This window comes from Lissotriton vulgaris, chromosome 6 (genome assembly GCF_964263255.1).
Source record: "Lissotriton vulgaris chromosome 6, aLisVul1.2, whole genome shotgun sequence".
In the NCBI taxonomy this organism is placed as follows: domain Eukaryota; kingdom Metazoa; phylum Chordata; class Amphibia; order Caudata; family Salamandridae; genus Lissotriton; species Lissotriton vulgaris.
This window is the reverse complement of record NC_141694.1, coordinates 497516996-497538320: the sequence shown is the minus strand read 5'-3', so window position 1 is coordinate 497538320 and position 21325 is coordinate 497516996. Positions and strand designations below refer to the sequence as shown.

The window sequence follows — 21325 nt, the reverse complement described above, 5'->3', positions numbered from 1 at the left end:
AAACGACAAAACATCGCGTTCGCCGAGTTGCCTGAGTGAGGGCAACATAAAATGGCGGCGATCACAAAATGGAGGCTGAACACAAACAAATTTGTAATTTTCAGAACCTCAGCCCACGACGTGGTTCGGCAGGTTAGCTGCGATCAAAATGAATGTTCTACCGCGTGCGCTCTTCCTGTTCCAGACTCTGCCTTTGGTACCCCCGCTGACTGTCCTTTGTCAAATACAGAAGGTGATTGAGAGCTTTGTTTGGGGCCCGATTTCTCCGCGACTGTCACGCTCCTAACTCTAAAGGGCAAAGAAACATGGAGGCTTAGCTCTCCCTAATATTACCCGATACTACCTTGCATCCCTCATCCGCTATATTGTTGAATGGAACCGTCCCTTGACAGAGAAATACTGGGTCTTCATGGACCAAACCGTGGCTGGTCACCATATCTGGCATGACGTCGGGCAGCCGAGGTCAGCCTGCGCCTGGGGGCTTTATTCCTCTCCGGTCACACGATCCACGATGCTAGCGTGAGACAGGGTCACAAGGGGAACAGACTTGACCAATTTCCCCTCCCCCCCCAAACTTCACTATTTTCAAACCCTGCTTTTCCACCAGGGATGAGCAGTAAAGCAGCGACACATTGGGTGGCGGAAGGTTGTAAGTGCATAGGCCACTTATACGACATTAAGGATCTCATTTCCTTCAAGGAACTGCAGAGGGATTACAATCTAACTGCCGCAGACATTTACTTACACTCCCAGATGATCCGTTGGATCACGGCCTCCGAGACGCGCCCCATAGCTCATTGGCCTATAAAACCATTTGAGAAGTGGTTACTAATTAAGAAAGATGATAAGAGCCTTATCTCTGATCTCTACTCCTTCCTTAACGTCGCAACCCTGAGGGCGCGCACGGCTGGCCAGAAGCATTGGGAGGTGGAGCTGGGGCGCGCATTGTCGAACGAGGAATGGGAGGACATTTTCTACCCTGCGCACCACACAACGTACTCCTCTAGTCACAACGAGACAGCTTATAAGATGCTACTTACTGGTACTATACCCCTGAACGGCTTGCTAAGTGGCAGTCTCAATGCAAGGGTCTCTGCTGACTTGGGTGTGGGAGTCCCGGGTCAATGGTTCACCTACTTTGGCATCGCCGCAAATTTACCCGATACTGGGAACCCATCTTGGATGACATTGACTCAGCTGTCAACACTTCCATCCCCCGCCTTCCTGCATATACACTCCTAGGCCTCCCCAATGCGCTTATTTTCCCCTTGCGCTCGCTTAGGGGACGGCAGATGGCATTAGCATTGAATGCTGCGACAGAGTGCTCTTAGCACGGTGGAAAACCGATAAAGTCTCTGACCACACACATTGGCTCCATCAACTGTGGAATTTGTTGGCGATGGAAAGGCTCTCCATGGTAGCGGTGGGGAAGGACAAGGACTATCCTAAACTTTAGGTGCCTTTCCTAACTATCCTCTCTGCGAAATTTCATGAGTTGACATGCCCACAATATCTCCGCCTTTTGAGGTTGGTGCACGACACTGCTGCACTCACCACATAAGACATGGTGCTGCCCATTGCTGTCCCTTCTTGCTGTGCAGGGACCCTCCTTCAGCACTATAACTCAGGGGCTGTCGCGCGTGCATCTCCTTATATCAATGCTCACCGAGGGGAAGGGGTGGAGGGCGGTTGGGGATTTTTGCCGGGTCTCCTTGGGTTTTGTCATTCTTCTGTTTACTGTTTTAATATGGAGCATATCTCAGAGTCTAAGGACCATAGTGGGCCTCTCTCCCAGGGACTAGACTCTCACTATCCAGCTTGTGCGCATACTTACCCTTGACTCGAGTCACAGTTCCCATCCCTGCCTTCTCCCTTTTCAGACACGGCCGGCCCGACTGGGTTGTAGGCGGCATGCTGTATTTTTAATCAGATGTTTGAGAAAGGGGAATACCCGTCCAGATGGAAGCGAGCCTCCATCCTGCCCCTGCTAAAAAAAACTAATCTAGACATCACCGAGATGAATAACTACGATTGACCGATCGCTCGACTTCTCCTCCCCGCCAAAATCATGGAAGGCAGCCTGAATGCACAACTAAGCGCCTTTAAAGACAGGGGATCATCTTGACCCTTCCCAACACAGCTTTCGTGCGGAACACAGCACGGAATCCGCCCTGATCAAATCAGTGGAAGACATCAGGCAGGTGATGGATGCAGGAGGCAGAGCGGCCCTTATTCTGCTGGATCTTTCCGCGGCCTTCGACACGGTCCACCACAAGTTGTTGGTGGACCGGTTGAGGGCCTGTGGAATTCAGGGAAAGGCACTAAAAATCTTACAGGCCTTCCTTTCCGACAGAACCCAGTCAGTGGCCCTAGGAGACTATGAATCGCATCCTTTTGTGTTGCTCTGTGGAGTTCCCCAGGGGTCTTCACTTAGTCCCACCCTTTTTAATGTTTATGTGGCGACCCTTGCCCAGGTGATTCGATCGTTCGGCTTTCACCTCACGGCATATGCGGACGACACACAGATAGTGGTGTCACTTTTACCCGGCAATACTGACAACACAGCAGACTGATTTAAAGGTTGCATGCATGAGGTGGGCTGCTGGATGGCACAAAACTGTCTAAAACTTAATTCCACGAAGACAGAAGTACTGCTCTTTGGAGCCAGGGATAACTTCTGGTCCCCGAGATGGTGGCCAGACGAAATGGGACCTCTCCCCTCTCCGGTGGATAAAGTTAAAAACCTGGGCATACTGGTGGACAATTTGTTGTCCTTCAAACCCCAGATTAACGCACTTTCTTCCTCCCTGCACTATACCCTCAAAACCATCAGAAAAATTCTCCCGTATTTGGAGAAGGAACACAGGAAAACTATCGTTACTGGTCTAGTCCTTTCACGCTTGGACTATTGTAACAGCCTGATGTTAAACGCCCAGCAGAGTGTTCTTAATAAACTCCAAATATTGCAAAATGCAGCTGCCCGCCTGATTACCGATACTCCCAAATTCGCATCGGTAGCTCAGGACCTGGTGACCCTACACTGGCTGCCAATTCGTAAGAGAATTGCCTTTAAAGCGCTATGCATGGTCTTCAAGGCCCTACACGATATGGGCCCTAGATACATGAAACTGCTCTTCCGTTGGCATAAACCAGCACGAACCCTGAGATCGGGGGAATTGGCTCTGGTTACGGTCCCCAGAGTTAAAAGAGCTCGCTGGGGAGGCAGGAGCTTCTCCCTCGGGGCGGCAGAGGCCTGGAACAAACTACCACTCTCGCTCAGACAATCCCAGGACCTGATGGCCTTTAGGAGAGAGCTTAAGACCTGGCTCTTCACCCATTAATCCTTTGCTATCCACTCATACTAGTTCAATCAAGCCAGCGCCAGGACACCTCCGGGTAACAGAGCGCTCTACAAATGTGATAAATAAATAAATAAATTAAATATGCTATACCTGCATAGATGTTGGTCTAGTGGCACAATTCTGTTATATCTATTCTGTTATATCTATTGCGCACCACGCCGGCCCACAGGGTTGTAGGCACTTTGCGGTTGTATCACTGCTGTTGTTCCTCAATAAAAACAGATTTAATAATAACGTACCTACCCAAATCTCAACATGGTTTATGGGTTACACTCCTGTTAAAGACAAAACTATGGATGAATTGGTCAAGGATATTTGCCTATTTTTTTCCCACCGTTTCCACTTCTTTCGTTAGTCGTCATAAAAGTCAGGCAGACCTCCCTCACCCTAATGCTCATAACTCCAACATGGGCTTGTCAACCAAGGTTTACCACACTACTGGAACTCTCCAGAGTCCCACGCGAGAAGCTTCCCCTCAACCCGCACCTTCTCACACAAAACCATTGCAAAATAAGACATCCCAATCCCAAGGAAATTAACCTTACAATATGGCTCCTGAAGTCATAGAATTTGGGTTTTTAACTTACTACAACCATTCATGAATATAATTAAGCAAGCTCGTAAGCCTACAACTAGACAATGCTATGCTGCCAAATGGAAATTATTTTTCCTATACTGTCAGCATCAAAATGCTAACCCATTACAAAACACAAACAATTCTTTCTTATTTGCTGCATCTTCAAACTTCAGGTCTAGCCTACACTTGAAATATGCTTGCACCTTGCTGCCATTGCAGCATACTTGCATAATAGACAACATTTATCTTCGTTTAAAATACCTGTTATTAAGGTATTTATGGAAGGACTGAAAAGAATCATTCCCCCTAGACTTTTACCTGCACCAGCATGACATTTAAATATTGTACTAACAAGGCATTTGAAACACTGCGTTCTTGCCAAATCCAATGTTTGTCTTGGAAAGTTAACTTTTTAAGTGCTATCACATCACTTAGACGTGTCAGTGAGCTCCAGGCACTAACCTTTGAGGAACCATTATTCCAACTTGATAGAGACAAAGTAGTGCTCAGAACAAACCCAAGAATCCTTTCTAAAGTAGTTCACCTTTTCACAATAATCAGTCAATGGAGTTACCTGGAGAAGTGTGGCTCAATGGTTAGAGCGGCAGACCCTGATGCAGAGGTCTGGCCCTGGACCAGGGTTCAATTCCCCGCCTCGGCGGGTCTTGGGCTCAAAATTCCACGGACCTGATAATTCTCGTCTCGGTGCCTATTCCAACCACAAAAGCCCCCACAACGTTAAGGATGCCTGGCCTCCACCTTGGGGGTGCCCAGGAGTGGACGCCTCACAGGGAAAGCCAGGATGGGTTCCACAGCGGTATTCGTACAAGCGCCTTGAGACCCTTGCGGGTGAGTAGTGCGCTATACAAGTATCAATTTACAATTTTTTTTACCTGTTTTCTTCCCACAACCTGACTCTGGTACAGAAAGAACACAACATACTTTAGATGTAAAAAGAGCTCTAATCTATCTATACTACTATTATAAAGGAAGAACTTTTAAACTTTGAGGCGGGTAAACTCGGGAACCACAGCGCCAATCCACACACCCGATACATCGTTGTAATCGTCGGGGTTTGCAGTTGGACATAGGCTATATAAACGTAATAAATATACGTTATTTAAAAAATGTACAGAAAAAAAGTAGTCCCTTGGAAGAAGCGCCGGCCGCGACGTGCGTGCCCAACGTGAGGAGCGTGGGGAGGAGCGGCGTCCAGGAGCGCGAGGAGGACCGGCGTCCAGGAGCGTGAGGAGGACCGCCGGACATGGCGCGGGGAGGAGCGATGAGGTGCGGCGGACAGGCGGTGAGGAGCAGGGGACAGGCGGGGAGGAGCGGCGGACAGGCGGGGAGGAGCGGTGAGTGGCGGATGACGTAGGTTATTTATTTATTTATTTAGGAGCGGTGAGCGGCGGAAAAATGAAGCAAAAATGAAAATCGTGAGCAAGAGGAAGCAAACGGAGCATTACAAAAGTGAGCCAAACGGTGCATTACAGGAGGAAAAAGTTACGTGTGCAGGTTACAAAAGCGTACATCGTGAGCAAGAGGAAGCAAAAGGAGCATTACAAAAATGAGCCAAACGGTGCATTACAGGAGGAAAAAGTTACGTGTGCAGGTTACAAAAGCGTAGAAAGTAAACATAGAGGTATAGGAGGAAAAAGTGAAGTGTGCAGGTAGCAAGAGGAAGCAAACGGAGCATTAAGAAAATGAGCCAAATGGTGCATTACAGGAGGAAAAAGTTACGTGTGCAGGTTACAAAGTAAACATAGAGGTATAATACTGCAATATATGGAGGAAGGCTCCGGGGACCTACGGACAACGTCGGGGCGGGCGGGGGTTCTGAAGCCTAATTGCTCCCGGACAACTTTGGGATGGGCTGCTAGTACTAATATAATAAATAGAGAGCCAAAACCTTTGAGGCGGGTAATCTCAGGAACCACAGCACCAATCACAATACCCAATACAGCGTTGGAAAGGGCAGTTGCAGCAGAAGGACATAGGCTATGCAGACGCCCACCATATACATTTAAAAGGTAAAAGAACCGTGCCAGCAAAGTAGTCCCTTGTGGGCGTGTCTGCGTTGTGCTGGGGGCGTGACAAACGCTGGCGGCGAGTGGTACGTTCTGCCCTTCATGCCATTTCTCATATCGTGTGCTAATCCCACCCTGCTCCCTTTAAATACACCAGCACCCTTAAACACTAACCCATCTTAACCCTATAAATACCCATGTACCTAAAAACCCAAACCTACCCCTGAACCCTAAAAATACCCCTGAACCCCAAAACCCAAACCTAGCCCTGAACCCTAAAAATAACCCTGTACCCCAAAACCCAAACCTACCCCTGAACCCTAAAATACCCCTGTACCCCAGAACCCAAACCTGGCCCTGAACCCTAGAAATACCCCTGTACCCCAAAACCCAACCTAGCCCTGAACCCTTAAAATACCCCTGTACCCCAAAACCCAAACCTACCCCTGAACCCTAAAAATACCCCTATACCCCAAAACCCAAACCTAGCCCTGAACACTAAGATTATCCCGGAACCCCAAAACCCATACCTATCGCGAAACCCTAAAACTACCCATGTACCCCATAACCCAAAACTATATCTGAACCCTTAAAATACCCAAACACCCCAAAACATATACCTCAGTACCCCAAAACATATAAACCCTATACCCATACTTACCTTATCCAAACATTAAAAAAAAACATGCTTTTACCATTCATGCATTTACAACGAATTATGTTGTAAATGTATGCGTGGTAAAAGCATATAAAATGTAATGCCATGCGTTATAATGGTATTGTGGAGTCATGGTACTTTCGTAATGAAAGTATGCGGAGTGATGGTATGCGGAAAGAAAGTTGCGGAATAATGGGTGTTTACCCTCCCCTGGTAAGTACATTGGTGGCACGGCAGCCCACATCTCCAGCAAGATACTCATATTTTTTCACCACCCATTTGAAAAATGCACAGGTCTCTCTCATTGATGGCCAGCACCAACATACACTTTTAGACACACCTCCTGCCACAAGTTCTAAAATTGCGAACTTTAGAGCTGGGGAGCTACGTTCGAATCTCGGCATCAGCTGAACATCCTGTGATTCCAGGCAAATCGCTTTGTCTCCCCGTGCCTACCACAAATGAATGTGTTCTTCTGTAATGTAAATTGTGCTCATGCCATGTTGTCCAGTTCACGCTATATAATATTGCAAGGAAAAATAAAGTAGGAAACTCCAGTTCACACACTACTGAATGCGCACTCTTAAGTGCATCAGCAGTGCACTGTGAATCGGAGCGTTTCACAGGCCTGTCACCGATAAGAAATGCTATCAAAACGAAATCCTACAAAACAATATACTACTGGCCGACAGCAATACATCCCCGGACAACGTCGGGACGGGCTGCTAGTGTATTATATAGACAGAACAAAAACTTTTAGAAAGTCTCCTCAATAATATATTGCTTTTTCAACTCCTCACATTGGAAATATTATTTCTAAAAGTGGGATTTCAAGACGGATAGTAAAATGCACCCAAATTTGCAATACTTAAGCTAAAATACTTTTACCTGTTCCCCCTAAAGCTCACTCAACTCGTAAAATAGGGACTTCAATGGCATTCTTGGAACATTCCCATTGCTAAAATTTGTAAAGTAGCACCATGGTCACACCACACACTTTTACAAAACATTACTGTATATATGTACTAGCACGTCAACAATCCAGAGAGAGGAACTGCTTTACAGTCTAGCACAGTGTATGTATTTACAGCACACATGCCATGAACGGATTATGTTACTTAGACTGTAAGCATCTGTTTTTGGCATGTAGTGCTGTAGATTAAGATGCATCCTCCCTCCTCCCCGGAAATTTGTGTAGGTCAGAGTTTATTTTACTTTAATTCACATTAGTCGACATCACATTTCTAATACTTACTACGACTCCATTCTCACTCACCTGCAGCAAAACAATCACACAACCTGGTGACTCGAAGAAACGTCTTCGAACAAAAACATTTTGTAATCCATTTCCATTTCAACAGCTTAATTTGACAATTTACAGTCATAAACGCATTTCGCAAAAAAAAATTGAATTAATTATATAAAAACACTAGCAGCCCGTCCCGACGTTGTCCGGGACCAGTTAGGCTTCAGGGCCCCCTGCCCGCCCCGACGTTGTCCGTAGGTCCCCGGAGCCTTCCTCCATATATTGCAGTATTATACCTCTATGTTTACTTTGTACGCTATTGTAACCTGCACACGTAACTTTTTCCTCCTGTAATGCACCGTTTGGCTCACTTTTTTAATGATCCGTTTGCTTCCTCTTGCTACCTGCACACGTCACTTTTTCCTCCTATACCTCTGTGTTTACTTTGTACGCTTTTGTAACCTGCACACGTAACTTTTTCCTCCTGTAATGCATCGTTTGGCTCATTTTTTTTAATGCTCCGTTTGCTTCCTCTTGCTACCTGCACACTTCACTTTTTCCTCCTATACCTCTGTTTACTTTTTACGCTTTTGTAACCTGCACACGTAACTTTTTCCTCCTGTAATGCACCGTTTGGCTCATTTTTGTAATGCTCCTTTTGCTTCCTCTTGCTCACGATGTACGCTTTTGTAACCTGCACACGTAACTTTTTCCTCCTGTAATGCACCGTTTGGCTCACTTTTGTAATGCTCCGTTTGCGTCCTCTTGCTCACGATTTTCATTTTTGCTTCATTTTTCCGCCGCTCACCGCTCCTAAATAAATAACCTACGTCATCTGCCACTCACCGCTCCTCCCCGCCTGTCCGCCGCTCCTCCCCGCCTGTCCGCCGCTCCTCACCGCCTGTCCCCTGCTCCTCACCGCCTGTCCCCTGCTCCTCACCGCCTGTCCGCCACTCCTCCCCGCGCCATGTCCGGTGGTCCTCCTCACGCTCCTGGATGCCGGTCCTCCTCGCGCTCCTGGACGCCGCTCCTCCCCATGCTCCTCACGTCGGGCACGCACGTCGCGGCGGCCCTTCTTCCAAGGGACTACTTTTTTTTCTGTAAATTTTTTAAATAACGTATATTTATTAAGTTTATATAGCCTATGTCCATCTGCAAACCCTGACGATTACAACGATGTATCGGGTGTGTGGATTGTCGCTGTGGTTCCCGAGTTTACCCGCCTCAAAGGTTCAAAGTTCTTCCTTTATAACAGTAGTATAGATATAGATGAGTCATAAAAAGACATACATTAAAACACATGGATAAAACTACTTCACATTCCAAGTTTATGTGATTCATGGATTAAAGTAGTAGATTACACTCTTGAGCAAACCTCCATTAGGGGCTAGTCGTGTTTCTAGTATAGCGAGTTTTCTTATCCTGATGATTAAAATCTCATTAGAGAGCAGCATAAAAACAATTAGAATATATACAAGACTCATCACTAGATACTAACTGTACCATTATGAATTAATTTGTTTGTGATATGCATCTTTAATCATCAGAGTCCAACACTAGATGGCGGACTTATGCACAGCATGTGAATCTACATTACTACATGCCAAGAACAGATGCTTACAGGTTAAGTAATATAATCCTTGTCTTGGACTGTGAATTTGTTTTTCTTTTTAAAGATGTCTTTATTTCGGTCCAATGCCACACTCTACAATGTCACTGTGCAAAATTCTTACTATAATCTGAGTGTAAGAGTTTACATATCAACATCACTCATTTTTGAGTTCTTTACTTCTCGTATTATATTTTGAGATTCAGAAAGGCATTGGATTTGATTCCAAGGTTATGATCAATTTTACTATTCTTTGCCCGACTTTGATTTAACTTTTTTACTCAGTTCTTCTTGAAATAACGCTTTGTTTGTTAATGTTGCTGCAGTAGTATAATTGCTGGTGTGTTTCCCTTTTAGGAGCGTTTGGAATATTATGGTTCATTTTGTGGGTAATCTTTGTGAGCGATACTCCTGAAACTCACCGCACAATTTCATCCTCAGAAAGGGACTATATTCTTTCTTCACTTAAAACTCAAGTATGTACATTTTTTTAAACAAATGTTTGTCCTGCTACATTAAAACTATTGAAAAAGAGCACAGGCATTTTATAGACAGCCTCGATTTCTGTATGGTTTTGGCACCTCCGAAGTAACATGACCAGCCCTGAATCCCAAAATATAATATTGAGAGGAGTTAAATAACCGAGTGTGAAACTTGTGTGGGAAAAGCTAAATTGCCTCAATGAATTTAATTAGTACGAAAAATCTCTAACTTCCAAACTGGGAATTAGGAAGGGGAGTAAGAATGCTAATCGACATTCCCTCACCTTGTTGAACAGAGTTTTGTGCAATGTTATACTTCTTTAACTAGTTTGGTGGGCATGCCCCAATGGAAAGTCATTGGAGTAGAAAGATACACAGCATACCTACCCAGGAGGACTAATGACCGACCTTGTTACATCTTTTCAATACTCCTAAGTAGTCAAATAAAGTATATCAATGAAATAGCAAGGAAACAAGTGATGTCGTGAGCATTAGTTTATTAACAGCTATTCCTTAACCTCCTACAAGAAATGATTATATATGCAATTATTCAACAGCAATGCCTCATCCTGCACCTTGCTATTGTGACGGTTCACTGCAATCCAGGAGATATGGTGTTCCTAGGCACATGCTGACCTGGGGAGAATATAGCCCGTGCATCCATGTAGTTTGGATATTTTTTATATGGTGTTTCGGGGGATGCCTAATTGCCAAGAAGAGTTCCAAGGTGAGATTGCCCCACCTCCGAACAGGATAAGTGAATATCTAGCATGCAGAACATAAAGATAGGAACCTTATGTTGATTATGATATAATTACCAGAAGAGGTTAAAAGTGCTCAAATCACTGTCAAGTATTCTCCCTCACTTACGAGAAATATATGTCTTGGAAAAAGGCGACATCCATGGTTTCTTAGTTCCGGAGTTCAGATTTCAACTCCTAATCTTAACAAAGATATAAGCAGCCTGTATGGCGCAATGCACCACAACTATCCCAGACAATGAAATTTGCCTGCACTGTGAAAGTCACGGCCCTGTAGTCCTCCAACACATAAGCACCAACATTACTAGACCCCAAGACAAGTAAGGTATTTATTTATTTTTATTTATTTTTAAAGTTTTATATAGCGCGTACATGACCACCGAGGGTATCAGAGCGCTTTACAGATTATGTATTACAAGGGAATAATACAGATTATGCATCACAGTGGTCTAAGCATACAAAATAGAATAAACAAAGCGACAAAATCAAAGTGTAAACTTGTCCAACAATCTTGTGAGGGAGAAGCAAACACACAGTCAAGCAAAAATCAAATTCTAGAATTGCCCAACCTATTCGTGAACCAGGTGGCTAGGCCAGAGTCAACAGGTATGACGGTGCCAGACTAAGGCAGAATTCTTTTCATCAGTAGCCCTTTGACTTCTTTTTTGAAGGTTCGCCCTGACTTCGGGGGGAAAGGGAGATCCAGATCCTCGGAGCCATTCCTGAAAAGGCTCGGTTATAGGTCTTTTTTTTCTTGACTTTACCAGCCAAAAGAATCTTAGACTTTCACAAAATTGCTTTTCTCTAGAAGCTCCTATCCTGCCAAATGCTCTCACCCCACATTAAGAAGAAAACTGGAAATGAGAATAAAGAATATAAAATATACAATATTTATACAATATTTATACAATGAAGTGGATCACCTGCAAGTGTGCAAGTTCATGTTGTGGGTGGCTGTTTATACAGCAGCAGGTTTGAATGCTCTGGAGCAGAGGATAAAAGGCAGCCGAATATCCCACTGTGCCTGTCATTAGGGTAGGGCACAAAGGTGTTCAGAGACTTTTTGAGGCCTGGAAATCATTATGGTTCATGTCCAGCACCCTTGAATGACCAGCCTTTTTTCTAGGCAGTTTAGGAAACTCGCTCAATATATACTACACCAAAATGAGGTATAGTGTGTATAGAGTCCAGGTGACCCCAGAGATAGGCAGAGGTTAAAGTTAGATAGACCTTACTCTCTATTTGTGGTAGAGTGGTCGAGCAGTAAGGTAACATCAGAAGACCGTGTTAGGCATTTGATGTACACACTCAGTCAGCAAATGAATTCACACTCAAGAACTGAACTTTATTTATTTATTTAAAAGAGTTTTATATAGCACTGGCTAGACCCGAAGGTATCAGAGCGCTTTACATGAGAATCAACATTGTAACAGAAAAAGTTAAACAATTACATAATACATCAAAAAAATAGGCAATACAATTAGGAGAGGAGAGAAAGGAGAGAGAAGAGTAGTGGAGGGGGCGGTGAGAAAGGGAGGATAAGCGAAGAGACAACAAGGAGAGACGAAAGGAAGTCTGTCTCAAGACCGACTGGGTAGGTGAGCAAGGAGGGATATCCACGGCCCATCTCCCCTATAGCTAAACCAGGTAGCTCCATCGGGCAACAGTCAAAATAGTTCAGTCTCAGTACATTGAGAGAGGATAGTGGAAGAGACATAAATAGAGGGAGGGTGAGGGAGGGTGAGGGAGGAGACGACAAGAAAGACGAAAGGAAGTTCAACTTTGTGGTTCAACAGTATAACAGAAAAAGATCAACAATTACACATTACATCAAATAATCGGCAATACATTAGGATAGGAGAGAAAGGAGAGAGAAAAGTAGTGGGGGGTAGGGGAGGTGAGAAAGTGAGGATGAGGTAGGAGACAACCGTAGAGATGAAAGGAAGTCTGTCTAAAGACCGACTGGGTAGGTGATGGCCAAGGAGAGAATCCACAGCCCAACTCCCCTATAGCTAAATCGGGTAGCTCAATCGGGCATCAGACAAAATAGTTCAGTTAGACGAAAGAACATTAGAGGGTTAAGTATTCTAGACCAATTGTTTTTGTATAAAAAATATACTGTTTTATTTTAGAATCAAGCAAGCAAGCCTGCCACAGGTAAGCATGAAATACTTTACAGTAATAAGTTGCTGAATGTAGAACAGCTTGAAAATGCAATAAGAATTGTGCTTTGTTTGATTTACAGGAGATGCAGTAGGTTGCAATACTTAGCAAATACAGTACATTGAAATGAATAGGCTTTTTCAGTAGGTTACAGGTAAGTTACTTTTTACGTTACTTTTCTAACTCAGTGCTGGATACCTAGATTCAGCACTGGGACATTTCCTGCAAACAGGTAAGTAAATAAGTTTTCGTTTTTCGTGCAATTTTTAAAGAATATTTTTAGATTTCAAAACTCCACACTTAAAAACGTTTTGGAAGAAAATTGTTAATGTTATCCTAGGTGGAAAAACAAGTGATTGGTTCGAAGGTAAGTTATCAACCGTGGGAGTTAAGGTTCTGGGGTTAGACTTAGGGGTACCCCAGGGTCAGTTATGCACTCTTGTTACACCTTCAGCCGCACTAGGGCTTTCGGATGCAGAGTGTTGAGGCCCAATGTTATCCAATGGGGGCTAGGGGGCCTCCAGTTGGTGGCTGCTAACGAGCAGGCCACTAGGCTGTGGGAGCAAAGCTCCTAGGGTTTACGTCCTGTATTTTTGCTGGTGTTAGATGCATTGGGCACTGTGTCACTGCTATCCAGTGCCACAGTGAAAGTGCTCCCTATTATAAATTGATGTATTAATCAGTGGTTCCATGTTTGGCTATTTGGTTTACTTGTCAGACCCTAGTCTAGTGCACTGAGTGTGTCCAGGGCGTGTAAATCCAGATGCTGCTGGTGGGCATGCAGCACTGGTTGTGCCACCCACAGAAGCAGCCTTGTAAAGTGTGTCTAAGGTCTGCCATTGCAGAGCCTGCGTGCAGTCTGGTACAGTCATGCTGACTGGGCAAGTGCACCCACTTGCCAGTCCCTAAACCTTCCTTTTTCTTCATATTAGTCACCCCTAAGGTAGGCCCAAGGGCAGGGAGCATTGTAAGTATAAGGTAGGACAAGCCATGGTGTGGGTGGCATGTCCAAATAGTGAATTACAGCCATTTTCGTTTTTTACTATTACAAGGCTACCTGTTGTCCATAGGCCAGAAATGGCGGTTAGAGTTATTACATTTTATAATCCTAACTGTCCCAGAGAACATGGTAGAAATTCGAGTTTAGTATGCATGAACTCAGAATGATTAAATATATCTTTTAATGAAGTTGGTTTTAACATTCTGTGTTTGCAAATACCACTTTTGGAAAGTAGGTATTTGCTTGTCTAACAATTCAAACCTGCCTCTGCTAGGTTGTGTATTCCTTTGTCTGATTTTGTGAGTGACAGGGCTGGGGGATTGCAAGAGACAGGCTGAGTCACCCAGTGGTGAATAGAGAGATCTTCATCTAGATGGGAGGGAGGAGTTGCACCTGAACCTTGAATAGGGCTGTGCCTGTCTACCCAATGCTGGCTCCACCTCCTGGGGAGTGGCTGATGTCTCTGCCCTGCACACTGAAATAAGAGAAGGAGTCCTGTAAACAAAGTGCTCCAGGACTGTACTTACCTTCCACAATGCTGGCTCCACCTCCTGTGGGGCGTCTGATGTGTCTGCCCTGCACTGTGAAAGGAAAGGAAAAGTCTGGTAAACAGAGTGCTTCAGAACTGGTTTGGACTCCGCAAAGGCCTCTCTCCCCTCAGAGAACAAAGGATTTTGGGGTATAAATATTAGGACCCTGATCCCCTGAAATTAGATCACTTTGGACTACAAGAAGAAACCTTTACTGAGGAGAGGATCCTGAAGAAACTGAGGAGAGACTATTTCCAAGCTGAAGTGCTGCTTGGAGGATTGGCCTGCAGTGGTTGCATTACTGCTAAAGGAAGGAGAAAGGAACTTTGTGTACTTTGCTTTCAACTTGTGAAGGATCTCCAAGGGCTTGGAAAAGAGCTTGCCTCCTGCTGAAGTCTCAGGGACAACAGACTTCACCCCCCAGCTCCCCAGAGTTCTTTGAAAGTGCCTGCTGCTGTTTTGGGCCTTCTGAGGGACTGCGTGTCACAAGGAGCTGGAAGCATGACTCAACGAGAAAAAGCGTGTCGCTGCTGCTGCCGTCGCAACTCCGAAGGAGGGTGTCGCTGCTGGAACTGTCGCACTGCACTGCATCGGAGAGAAGCGTGCCGCAGCAAAGAGTAAGCGTGTCGCTGCTGCTGCCATCGCAACTCCGAAGGAGGGTGTCGCCGCTGAAACCGTCGCACTGCACCGCATCGACCAAGAGCACCTCGCATTCCTGAGAAGCGCGCCGCCGTTGGAGCTGCTGCCGTCGCATCTTGGATGTCGCCACTGTGGTTGTCGCATCGAGCGGAAGCTTCATGCATCGTGGGAGAAGAGTGTCGCCGCTGGAGCTGCTGCCGTTGCATCGTAAGGGTGTCGCCGCTGCAGTCCACGCATCGAACCGAGAACTTCTCGCATCCCCGAGAAGCGTGCCGCATCTGGAAGATCTTCACATCTTTATTTCTTTGTATCTGAACTTTGCCGCATTTCCCATCACTTTGACATTGCTTGTCGTGGATTATTGTAGGCAGACAATGGTCCAGAGCAATGCATAGATAAAGGAAAAAGATAATAAGCAAAGCCTTAATGAGCCGCTTATGTTTATCCAAGTCCAGCCGGACAAGGAATTTATTTCAACAATGTAGGAATATTTGTAAATCACGTTACAAAACATGTAAAAGAGCACAGTCCTGTGCTTTACCACATAACAGAAAAGATTAGAGAGAGAAGTAGAGGTAAGAAGAGGTTTTTCAGGCAAGAAAAAGAGCAACCTGGACACTTTCTAGATCAACAGTACAAGTGTTTTGCCAGAATAGTACATACAGTGAAAGATACACATTGTTTTATACTGTAGAACTACTGTAAAAGGTCGACGTTTCGATCCCACGCTCTAAAATATATGGAGATCATCATCAGGACTTATTAATTTTTGTATTGCCTGTTGAGAAAATGTTTATACGCCTCTTCGGGGGAGAGAGGTGCATGTAACCAAACTGGGTCACAAGCTTGTAGTTAATCGCCACGAGTCCTGTAAGGATGGCCGGCGGAGGTAGCAGTGGCCGTGGCCACGTTTCTCGTAATTCCCGCGTTGGGGGAACGGCGATAGATAGGTCTGAGTGTTTTGCCGAGTCGCAAAACAGTAAATAATAGGCGGTGCCAAGTCGGTGCACGGATCCGCTGCGGGGAATGGATTAGTCCGATTGTTTTGACGATTCGCAAAACAGTCGCGGTACCGGGTCGATGCACGGATCCGCTGGTAGAGGGACAGTGTCCTTGTTAACCACGGTGCGGCTGAAGGTGCAGACAGTCCGTCCAAGAGCACCTCTCATCCCTGAGAAGCGCGCCGCCGTTGGAGCTGCTGCCGTCGCATCTTGGATGTCGCCACTGTGGTTGTCGCATCGAGCGGAAGCTTCATGCATCGTGGGAGAAGAGTGTCGCCGCTGGAGCTGCTGCCGTTGCATCGTAAGGGTGTCGCCGCTGCAGTCCACGCATCGAACCGAGAACTTCTCGCATCCCCGAGAAGCGTGCCGCATCTGGAAGATCTTCACATCTTTATTTCTTTGTATCTGAACTTTGCCGCATTTCCCATCACTGTGACATTGCTTGTTGTGGAAGCGCAACGCAACCTAAGCTAAATTGACGCAGGGTGTCGCATCTGAGAACTGAACTGAACTAAGCTTAAATCTACCATCTTAAAGTAATCGTATTGTATATTTTTGTCGTTTATGGTCTTGTGGTAACTCTATATAAAGTCTACTTGTTTTTTATATAAAACCTGTGTGGTGTCCATTTTTAGTGTTGTCACTGGGTTACTGTATGTGGTCACAACTGCTTAACTTACAACGCCTCTGAGATAAAGCCTTGCTCCTCGTGCCAAGCTACCAAGGGGGTGAGCAGGGGTTATTTTAGGGGTGTAATCCCCTTATCCTGACTAGGGGAGAGGGTCCCTATTTCCCACAAGTACCTACCGGTGCCAACTAGAGACCCCCAATTGTAACATTGGTGGCTAGCGGAAGGGATTCTGGATTTGCATTTGTGACTCATGTACAGTGACTGGTGAACACTACTTAGTAAGTGCAGACCATAACGATACCACATACTTTTTGGTAGATTCCTTTTTGGATTTTTGTTCTATTTTTGAAAGATGCCTGATTCAGTCGTAGTAGAGAGCAGAATCCATAGATTCTATTGATTGCGAATAGAAAGAAGAGAAGCTAGGATGCTGCAAAGTAAAGCACCTGAAGTATTTTTGCAAGAAATTCAAGGTTTCCACTGTTGGGTGCACCAAGAAAGAAGAATTCTACAAGGCGCTGAGGGCCTGGGTAGAAGCTAGGAAAACCCCTGAAATTGAGGAGGGGGATGACTAGGCAATTGTACAACAGGCAGAGCCATTTGGCTTAGGAGGAAGGAGAGTACCTTCCTCTGCAGGTAGCAATACTTCTAACAAGAGCCTGTCTCCAGAGGAGTTGGAGGGCAGAGAGAGATCAAGAAGGCATGAAATGGAGATGACCAAGTTCAAGGTGAATAGACAACTGGAATTAGAAAATAGAAGATTAGATATTGAGGAAAAGAAAATGCAGTTTAAGAATGAAAACGTTTTGAGGGAGTTGGAGTGTAAAACTAAAAGTTTAGAAGTTACTCCCTCTGATGGCAGTATACCGCCAGTACATACAAAAAGTAGAATGTATATTCCCAAGGATGTGGTGAAGGAGTTTTACAAAAATGATGATATTGGTCAGTGGTTCAGAGCCTATGAGGTAGCCATATCTTCCCACCGGGTCCCTGAGACAGATTGGGGAGCGGGTTTTGGGGAAGGTTCCTTAGTGAGGGGCGGGACACATTGTTAGACTTGCCTTCTGAAGTCCACAATTCATACAGCCACATGAAAGATGCATTGATGTCTAGATAAGGTTTGACACCTGAGCTCTATAGGCAGAGGTTCAGGAAATGCAAAAAGTTAGAAAACAGTACTTGAGTTGAATATGTCACTTTCTTTAGCAGAGCATTGGATGGTTAGGTAAAGGGCAGCACGGTTTATGATTTTCAAGGTCTCTTTGATTTGATTGCATGGGAGCACTTGTCTGATAATTGTTTTCCAGAGCTGCGCCAGCATCTGATAGATAGCAAGCTGACTAACCCTAGGAAGCTTGCTGACGAGGCGAATCGCTGGGTGAGCTCCCGGGTCCACAAGGGTCACGTGGGAGACTCCGCCAAAGGTGGGCAGGGTCCCCAGCAGAAGAGTGGGGGGGACAAGGGTAAACAAAAGGAGTTCCGCAAAGGGCTCCAAAGTAGTTCCCCATGAATTCTGCTGAGTTGTTGCCGCCGACAACACAGAGAGTCATTGTCCAATGGCTCAGGTTCCCATTTGAGTGAGGGGGGTCTCTGGTACTCTTCAGGTAACTGTGAGGCCTGCCATGCCTGTTGGCAATTTGTGGGGATTGATTTGGAGAGCTCCCCTTCGGAAATGGTGGAGAAAATAACTCATTTGAAGATGGTTGGACTGCCTGACTGGGCGTGCGTGACCACCCGGTCAATGTCAGCCAGTAGGGGTTCTCAAGAGGACCTGGAGCCTGAGAGTGAGGCCCAGGACCCTGCCAAAGAGAGAAGTGGCACGGGCGGAGGAAACCGGCCCCTGAAGTTCCCACGGCCCAGGAGGAGTTAGACCCTGAGGGGGATGCCCCAAAGCCTACCTGGGAGCAAGTAGCTGAACTGAGGGACCTGCCTGAGCAGACTCATTGGCAGCAATAAGAAGTCTCCTCCAGGGAGGAATTTTGCAAGGAGCAGAGAGAGTGACCTTCTCTTGTGGGCTTGTGGCAACAGGCTGCAAGCCAGGCAGCAGGTGATCAGTCAGGGTCACACTTGAATTACTGGGAGAATGGACTCCTGGATAGTGAGCCTAAGGTGGCTGAACCTGGGTCAGCCCGTGTGCTGGTGGTACCCCAGAAGTTCAGAGCCTTCCTACTGGGACTGGCTCATGATGTGCCATTAGCAGGACATTTGGGGCAGGACAAGAGCTTTGAAAGGCTTTTTGCTCACTTTCATTGGCCCCAAATACGCAAAAGTTCAGACACTCATAGCAGGACTTGTCAGACTTGCCAGGCAAGTGGAAAGAGTGGGGGGAAGCACAAGGCTCCTCTCCAGCCATTCCCTGTGGTCAGTACCCCCTTTGAGTGGGTGGAGATTGACATTGTGGGCCATATGACCCCAAGACAGCTATGGGCAACAGGTTCATCCTGGTCTTGGTGGACCATGCCACCCGGAAGCCATACCTCTGAGGACCGTGACGCCCCCCGTGGTGGGACGAGCACTGATTGGCATTTTCTCCCGATTGGGATTCCCTCGCGAGGTAGTGTCTGACCGGGGGACCAACTTAATTTCCAAGTATATGAAGTCACTGTGGCAGGAGTGTGGTGTAACCTACAAGTTCACCACTCCTTACCACCCCCTAGGAAATGGGTTGGTTGAAAGGTTCGACCGAACCCGAAAGGGCATGATTATGGGTCTTGCGGAACCCATAAGGCGTAAGTGGGACGTCCTCCCACCCTGCCTGTTTGCATACCGTGAGGTGCCACAGAAATCTCTAGGGTTCAGTCCCTTTGAGCTTCTCTATGGACACCCAGTCAGAGGACCTCTGAGTCTGGTTAAAGAAGGCTGGGAGCAATCTCCCAGGAAAACTACCTAGGATGTATATAGTTGCATGCTGGTCTTCAGAAACCAGACTAGGCGTTTCAGGCAACTCGCTGAGGCGAAACTGGAAGCCAGCCAGGAAGAGATGAAGCGATGGTATGACCAGAATACCACTCTGGTAGAGCTTCAACCTGGCCAGAAAGTGTGGGTCATGGCCCCAGTGAAGCCCTGTGTGCTCCAGGATAAGTGGACCGGACCATTTGAGGTTGTGGAGTGCAAGAGCCAGTTACCTACTTGGTGGACTTGCTGCCTCCTTGGAAACCCTTGAGGGTCCCACATGTCAACCGCCTTAAGCCCCACTTACAGAGGTCTGAAGTGGGCATGGTCTTGGCAACAGATGCTGGAATGGAGGAGGAGACTGAGCCTCTTCCTGATCTCCTGTCAGCCTCAGAGCAAGACGGGTCAGTGGATGGTGTTAACCTCTCTTCCACCCTGACCCATGAGCAACAGAAGGACTGCCGCCAGTTGCTGGGACAGTTTTCTGATCTGTTCTCCCTGGTTCCTGGTGTCACAGATTGGTGCGTCCATGATGTGGACACAGGAGACAGCTTACTTGTGAAGCACACGTCTTACAGGGTAACTGACAGGGTGAGGGCTTGCATCAAAGAGTAGGTCTCAAAGATGCTTGCGCTAGGGGTGATTGAGTCCTCCAGCAGTCCTTGGGCCAGCCCAGTGGTCTTGGTCCCGAAGGCTGCAGCGCCGGGTGCCACACCCGAACTCCGGTTCTGTGTGGACTACAGAGGGCTCAATTCAGTCACGAAGACTGACGTGCACCCCATCCCCAGAGCTGATGAGCTCATTGATCTGCTAGGGGCTGCACGGTACCTTAGCATGTTTGACTTAACGTCTGGGTACTGGCAGATCGCCTTGACTGATGGGGCAAAGGAGAGGTCAAAATTCACCACACCAGATGGGCATTTCCAGTTCTGTGTTATGCCCTTTGGGATGAAGAATGCCCCTGCTACGTTTCAGAGGTTGGTCAATCAGGTGTTGGTTGGACTGGAGGAATTCGATGCCGCCTACCTGGATGACATGGCAGTGTTCAGTGCCAGTTGAGAGGAACATCTGCGCCACCTCTGGGAAGTGTTGATGGCGCTGCGTCAGGCAGGCCTCACGAGTAAGTGCCAGATCAGGCATGGTTCCGTGGTATACTTGGGACACCAAGTTGGGAGCGGCCAGGTGGCGCCCCTACAACTCAAGATTGAAACCATCCTGGCTTGGGAGCCACCCAAAACCCAGACAGAGGTGAGAGCCTTCTTAGGTCTCCCAGGGTATTACAGGAGGTTTGTCAAGGGGTATGGCAACATTGTTGCACCCTTGACAGAGCTGACTTCCAGGAAGCAGCCCAAGAAGGTGATCTGGACTGACACCTGTCAGAAAGCTTTTGAGGCCCTGAAAGTTGCCATGTGCACGGCGCCCGTGCTCTTGGCACCCAACTTTTTAAGTGAGTTTATCGTTCAGACAGACGCTTCAGAGCATGGTGTGGAGGCTGTTCTGTCACAGATAAATGTGGAGGGCCTAGGCTCAACCTGTAGCCTTTATCAGTAGAAGGTTACTTCCACGGGAACAGGGGTGGAGTGCTATTGAGCGTGAGGCATGTGTTGTGGTCTGGGCACTGAAGAAGTTGAGACCATACCTGTTTGGGACTTGCTTCCGGGTTCAGACAGACCACAGGCCCCTCAGATGGTTGATGCAGATGAGGGGTGAGAATCCAAAGCTGTTGAGGTGGTCTATTTCCCTACAG

The 21325-nt window shown here is 46.6% G+C and overlaps 1 protein-coding gene across 2 annotated transcripts in view; it reads left to right on the top strand.

Moving 5' to 3' along the window:
- SLC17A5 (solute carrier family 17 member 5) overlaps nucleotides 1–21325 on the top strand; it is a 402583-nt gene that overhangs the window by 215863 nt on the left and 165395 nt on the right. For both annotated transcript variants that reach the window (XM_086926504.1, XM_086926505.1), the window contains exon 6: nucleotides 9837–9955. In XM_086926504.1, the coding sequence (XP_086782630.1) occupies nucleotides 9837–9955 (119 nt within the window). The remainder of the gene's footprint in view (nucleotides 1–9836; nucleotides 9956–21325) is intronic.